General features: G+C 40.4%; 1 protein-coding gene across 1 annotated transcript in view; it reads left to right on the plus strand.

Annotated features, from left to right (window-relative positions):
• LOC138946909 (dual oxidase 1-like) overlaps window positions 1-7,500 on the plus strand; it is a 67,545-nt gene that overhangs the window by 5,298 nt on the left and 54,747 nt on the right. Inside the window, exon 2 of the mRNA XM_070318312.1 lies at window positions 6,857-7,428. Coding sequence (XP_070174413.1) covers window positions 7,380-7,428 — 49 coding nt within the window. The 5' untranslated portion in view covers window positions 6,857-7,379. The remainder of the gene's footprint in view (window positions 1-6,856; window positions 7,429-7,500) is intronic.

Consider the following 7,500-nt stretch of genomic DNA (forward strand, 5'->3'; position numbering starts at 1 on the left):
CCTCCCTCTCTCTCTCTGTCTCTCGATCCATCCTTGAGTAATAAAGTTCGTTCGTTCGTTTGTTCGTTCGTTCGTTCTCTCTGTCTCTCTCTCTCCCTCTCCCCCTCCCTCTCTCTCTCTGTCTTTCTATGTCTCTGTCTCTCTCCCTCTTCCCCCTCCCTCTCTGTGTCTCTCTCTGGCTCTCCCCACCACGGTTGTTGTCCCTAAAATGATTCAGTGGGGCAGGCCATTATTCATACTCAGCTTCGCTCACGGATATGCTGAAGCATGCGTTTTAATGCGCATAACTTGATAAACATAAGCTCGCATAATATGCAACACACAAGTTGTTAAAGTCGCACAACAAGCTTTTGGTGTTGTCTTGTTGTTGTTAATGTTGTCTTGTTGTTGTTGTTGATGTTGTTGTTGTTGTTGTTATTGTTGTAGTTGTCGTTGTTGTCGTTGTTGTAGTTGTTGTTGTTGTCGTTGTTGTTGTTTGTTTCTGTTTTGGTAGTTTGTTTTTATGTGCAACACTGTGTTCGTGTAGCGAGTAAGTATACAGAATACGATGAATTTGTGAGAGGGAAATGTGGTTTCATCACATCCGCGTTTCGTGTATAACTTGGTATTGATGGTAATTACGACGTGCGACTCAAGGCTGAATTCAAGGTCGATGAAACGGTGCACTGAGTGCAGATGGGTCTATCAAGCCTTGAACCAATTAAACGGTGTATCCATCTACACCCTCCCCACCTTGCTTAATCTTTCAACAGCCTTTCTGCGTATTGCTACCGAGGGAAGATGCAGTTTTGATTGAAGGAATTAATTTATGACTTTCACTGAAGATGGTGATACACCAGAGGTGTTTTATCCCTGACTTTTCGTTCACGCAGATCAAGACAAACTCACATGCTGGTATTTTTATTTCCTGGAACAAAACTTACATGGTCTTGAAAACTTGTGTTAGGAATGTGAGTGATTTTAAACATCCAGAAGAATACAGAGATTCTGTACAACTAGTAGGAATAACTGACCGAATTTGAAGGTTTTTTTCTGTTGCTCTAACGATAATGAAAGAAAATGCAGGCAAATCAAAACAGAGATCTCTCCATCACTGTACAGCACTGTCGTTTGAAGTGGGACAATGTCGAATGGTAATCCCGACTGAGACAGTACTTTGACGACAGGAAATTGGCATGACAGGGAATTTTGTCCTCAATGCTCTTCACTTGGTTTGTCAATTTCTTTACGAACCGGATGCGATCGCTGTCGAGTTAAAGTTGTTTCCGGTGTGGTTGCATTATGGTCTTCGTGCAACGGATGTTGACGGTCCCTGGTGTCGTCTGCTCTAGCATGCTGTCTTTCTCGTCCCTGTGGGAACCACGCCAAGGATAAAGAGTTTCAGTTCTATTTGGATTCCGGGCAGTACATTTATTTTGCAATATGCACAGTCCCTGTGAATAATCATGTTAACAGCGTCAATGCAAATTGTTGAGCCCCCTTCCAAAAGCGTCAACATAAACAACAACAACAACAACAACAACAACAACAACAACAACAAAAACAACAACAACGAAACAACGAAACAAAGTCCAAAGCAAAACAAACAAGCACAAAACAAAACAAAACAAACAAGCACAAAACAAAACAAACAAGGAACCCTGACAAACAGACAGCCACGCAAAAAAACAGAACAGACAAAAGGCGTAAATCGAGGATAAGGAAGACACAGTAGTTACACAATAAAGAGCGTGACTGAATAGCAAAAGTCAGTAATCATAACAAGGGACTATTGGCAGGATAAAAGGGTAGACGGGTGACTGTTACTGGGGCTGTTGGGGTCTATGTCGACCAAAAGAATGGGATTCACTGTAGGTCGAGTTCCTGTAAGTGGATTCTCTGTATACCTAAGACTTTAAAATTGGCAATCTTGTATACAGGGAATACCACAGGGTGTAGTTCCTGTAGCGTTTTGCTAATATCAATGAAAGTCACGTGATGCTTAGCGACATCGTTAGAATTTGATGTTTTTCGATCTTTTTTTGATATTTCTTAGAAATTCGAGTATGGTTTGCAAGTTTTATTGAAAAACTGCACCCTGTGGGATTCCCTGTATACTATATTGCCAATTTTAAAGTCTTAGGTATACAGGGAATCCACCTACAGGAACTCGACCTACAGGGAATCCCACTCTTTTGGTCGACATAGACCCCAACAGCGTTACTGGGTGCTAGTGACTATACTGACTGTTGTGGTGGTGGTGGTGGTGGTGGTGGCGGTGGTGGGAGGAGAAAACAGGAAAATGGAAAGCTTCTTTAATCAAGCCTTCTAATCTCGTGATCCCCTGTCAGGAAATTCCCTGGGAAAGTTTCAAACACGACAAGAAAAAACAAGTCGCGTAAGGCGAAAATACAATATTTAGTCAAGTAGCTGTCGAACTCACAGAATGAAAGTGAACGCAACGCAACGCAGCAAGACCGTATACTCGTAGCATCGTCACTCCACCGCCCGTGGCAAAGGCAGTGCACGTGGAATTGACAAGAAGAGCGGGGTATTCGTTGCGCTGAGAAGGATAGCACGCTTTTCTGTACCTCTCTTTGTTTTAACTTTCTGAGCGTGTTTTTAATCCAAACATATCATATCTATATATTTTTGGAATCAGGAACCGACAAGGAATAAGATGAAAGTGTTTTTAAATTGATTTCGAAAAAAAAAGTTGATAATAATTTTTATATATTTAATTTTCAGAGCTTGTTTTTAATCCGAATATAACATATTTATATGTTTTTGGAATCAGCAAATGATGGAAAATAAGATAAACGTAAATTTGGATCGTTTTATAAATTTTTATTTTTTTTTACAATTTTCAGATTTTTAATGACCAAAGTCATTAATTAATTTTTAAGCCACCAAGCTGAAATGCAATACCGAACCCCGGGCTTCGTCGAAGATTACTTGACCAAAATTTCAACCAATTTGGTTGAAAAATGAGGGCGTGACAGTGCCGCCTCAACTTTCACGAAAAGCCGGATATGACGTCATCAAAGACATTTATCAAAAAAATGAAAAAAACGTTCGGGGATTTCATACCCAGGAACTCTCATGTCAAATTTCATAAAGATCGGTCAAGTAGTTTAGTCTGAATCGCTCTACACACACACACACACACACACACGCACGCACACACATACGCACGCACACACATACGCACATACACCACGACCCTCGTTTCGATTCCCCCTCGATGTTAAAATATTTAGTCAAAACTTGACTAAATATAACAAGTCGCGTAAGGCGAAAATACAATATTTAGTCAAGTAGCTGTCGAACTCACAGAATGAAACGCAATGCCATTTTACTCGTAGCATCGTCAGGCCACCGCTCATGGCAAAGGCAGTGAAATTGACAAGAAGAGCGGGGTAGTAGTTGCGCTAAGAAGGATAGCACGCTTTTCTGTACCTCTCTTTGTTTTAACTTTCTGAGCGTGTTTTTAATCCAAACATATCATATCTATATGTTTTTGGAATCAGGAACCGACAAGGAATAAGATGAAAGTGTTTTTAAATTGATTTGGACAATTTAATTTTGATAATGATTTTTATATATTTAATTTTCAGAGCTTGTTTTTAATCCGAATATAACATATTTATATGTTTTTGGAATCAGCAAATGATGGAGAATAAGATAAACGTAAATTTGGATCGTTTTATAAATTTTTATTTTTTTTTACAATTTTCAGATTTTTAATGACCAAAGTCATTAATTAATTTTTAAGCCACCAAGCTGAAATGCAATACCGAACCCCGGGCTTCGTCGAAGATTACTTGACCAAAATTTCAACCAATTTGGTTGAAAAATGAGGGCGTGACAGTGCCGCCTCAACTTTCACGAAAAGCCGGATATGACGTCATCAAAGACATTTATCAAAAAAAAGAAAAAAACGTCCGGGGATTTCATACCCAGGAACTCTCATGTCAAATTTCATAAAGATCGGTCCAGTAGTTTAGTCTGAATCGCTCTACACACACACACAGACACACACACACAGACACACACACAGACACACGCACATACACCACGACCCTCGTTTCGATTCCCCCTCGATGTTAAAATATTTAGTCAAAACTTGACTAAATATAACAAGTCGCGTAAGGCGAAAATACAATATTTAGTCAAGTAGCTGTCGAACTCACAGAATGAAACTGAACGCAACGCAACGCAGCAAGACCGTATACTCGTAGCATCGTCACTCCACCGCCCGTGGCAAAGGCAGTGCCCGTGGAATTGACAAGAAGAGCGGGGTGTTCGTTGCGCTGAGAAGGATAGCACGCTTTTCTGTACCTCTCTTTGTTTTAACTTTCTGAGCGTGTTTGTAATCCAAACATATCATATCTATATATTTTTGGAATCAGGAACCGACAAGGAATAAGATGAAAGTGTTTTTAAATTGATTTCGAAAAAAAAAAATTTGATAATAATTTTTATATATTTAATTTTAAGAGCTTGTTTTTAATCCGAATATAACATATTTATATGTTTTTGGAATCAGCAAATGATGGAGAATAAGATAAACGTAAATTTGGATCGTTTTATAAATTTTTATTTTTTTTTTACAATTTTCAGATTTTTAATGACCAAAGTCATTAATTAATTTTTAAGCCACCAAGCTGAAATGCAATACCGAACCCCGGGCTTCGTTGAAGAGTACTTGACCAAAATTTCAACCAATTTGGTTGAAAACTGAGGGCGTGACAGTGCCGCCTCAACTTTCACGAAAAGCCGGATATGACGTCATCAAAGACATTTATCGAAAAAAGGAAAAAAACGTTCGGGGATTTCATACCCAGGAACTCTCATGTCAAATTTCATAAAGATCGGTCCAGTAGTTTAGTCTGAATCGCTCTACACACACACACACACACACGCACGCACGCACGCACACACATACGCACATACACCACGACCCTCGTTTCGATTCCCCCTCGATGTTAAAATATTTAGTCAAAACTTGACTAAATATAAAAAGAATAGCCGAGGTCACGATATTCAACAATGGTATTATTGAAATCATGATAGATTTTTGTTCCTGCCCTGTTCGATATATAAAGGAGTCAAAAGTCCCAAGAAAAAAAATGAGAGGGGAACACGTGGCAAGGTGGTGCAGCAAATGTAGCGCGTTTCGCCCTGTGCTGCGGGCGAGTAGAGGGTTCAAGACCTATCAGACGCAGTCTTTGTCAGGGGCCATAACCAACGGGCAGAAAAGTAGTAGTTCCGGTTGTGAAAGTGTTGCACTGTCATGTTGGTTTAAACACTCAGGGGCGGACGAGGGGGGGGGCACAGGGGGCACGTGCCCCCCCCCCAAAAAAAAAGAAGAAAAAAAGAAGAAGAAGAAAAAAAAAAGATTTTTCTATGCTGATTCTATGACCATTTCTAAGTTCAAATGGCACCAGATGGCACCATTTTGCTTCTTTGGGCAAAAAATTTTTCCGGGGGGGCATGCCCCCGGACCCCCCTAGCAAATTCGGGCGCTTCGCGCCCATCACATTCACTTTCGATTCAAAGTGCCCCCCCCCCTTACAAAGCAACTGATCCGCCCCTGACACTGGTTTATTTCTGATGTACGTTCCTTGATGTTTTGTGAGTGTGTGTGTGTGTGTGTGTGTGTGTGTGTGTGTGTGTGTGTGTGTGTGTGTGTGTGTGTGTGTGTGTGTGTGTGTGTGTGTGTGTGTGTGTGTGTTTTGATAGAAAACAAAACTAAACAAGAATGGTAAATTAAAAAGAACGTTTAATTGTTACCAACAAAATTGAATGTTTTGTTTTGTCAAAAATTAAGCGTTCTATTAACTAACCATTCTTGGTTTTTATATTTAGTCAAGTTTTGACTAAATATTTTAACATCGAGGGGGAATCGAAACGAGGGTCGTGGTGTATGTGCGTATGTGTGTGCGTGCGTGTGTGTGTGTGTGTGTGTGTGTGTGTGTAGAGCGATTCAGACTAAACTACTGGACCGATCTTTATGAAATTTGACATGAGAGTTCCTGGGTATAACCCTCATGGAAATTGGGGCTGCTTTCTCCCTGGGGAAAGCGAGCTGCCATACAGTATACGGCGCTACCCTGGTGGCAACGCTGTATCGATGCTTTAAATTCTTCCTGATTCCCAATTTCTCTTTTTCTTTTCACACAAAGAAACGACAAAGAAAGTTTTGGCAATAACATTATTTAAAAAAAAAACGATGAGAGAGAAGTCAATGTGCTGTGAATCCCCGGTGGCTCAGCGGAAAGAGGCCTTGAATCCGCAATCCGCGAGTGTAACTGAAATCATTGTTCAAAATTGAAGTGTTGTAAAAGGTTTTTTCAAGGTTATTTGTTTAGACCGGCTTAGGAAAGAAAACGCGTAACTTGACGTACAAACATCCTGAAACTGGAATAAGCTTCTCGACACTGACTACATTTGACACTGAGCAAACTTGTACGCGGACTCTTGCCAAAAAGAAGTACTATATTAAACTGAGAATGTAGGACATAACACGAGGCTGCGTGAGAAGTACATTGCATATTCGTCTGTGTTTCAGAGCGAGGTTATGGTTGCTTCTTCTGTGTTTCAGAGCGAGGTTATGATTGCTTCGTCTGTGTTACACTTACAGAGCGAGGTTATGATTGCTACTTCTGTGTTACAGAGCGAGGTTATGATTGCTTCGTCTGTGTTACAGAGCGAGGTTATGATTGCTTCGTCTGTGTTACAGAGCGAGGTTATGATTGCTACTTCTGTGTTACAGAGCGAGGTTACGATTGCTACTTCTGTGTTACAGAGCGAGGTTATGATTGCTACTTCTGTGTTTCAGAGCGAGGTTATGATTGCTACTTCTGTGTTTCAGAGCGAGGTTATGATAGAAGGGTGACCACTGACTGGCCGGAACACTGACCGCTGCCCTTCTTACCGGCAAACGTCGGACATCGGCTTGACACAAATGATTGCTGGACATAAAAAAAAAACAGTGATCAAGATCTCCAGCGTGGAAAGATTCAGTCAAATTGTCGCTGTGATCATGTGCATGTGCACAAGCTCGCGGTGAATGACACGAACTGAACGATAGCAATAAAGTGTCTCGAAAAGATAATTACTTAATTAATACAAATTTGTGTTAAAAACCACTCAGATTTTGTCATGAAAATAGAGTGCAACTAAAATTGAGTTTGGTATTGGACACGTTTATCTTCTCTGTGAGAAACTTTCCCAGTCAATTCTAACTAATGCTTATGACATGGACCACTACTTCACTTCAGTCTCAAAAAAGCGTTGACGAAAAAAGTGTCATCGAAGTGTTGCTGTTTTGTTTACCTCGATCACAGATCAATTCACTTCCTGGTTCTCACTACATTTCGTGATTTCAACTCAAAATGTCTCCGGTGCTATGGAGCGTGACGTTCACTGTTATCTTCACAACAGGTGAGTGTCACGGTCGGCCGATTTTGATAGATATACTTAAAGAACAACGTTTATGTCAAAAACCTGTCTTTT

The sequence above is a fragment of the Littorina saxatilis genome, linkage group LG1, assembly GCF_037325665.1.
Source record: "Littorina saxatilis isolate snail1 linkage group LG1, US_GU_Lsax_2.0, whole genome shotgun sequence".
NCBI classification, from domain to species: domain Eukaryota; kingdom Metazoa; phylum Mollusca; class Gastropoda; order Littorinimorpha; family Littorinidae; genus Littorina; species Littorina saxatilis.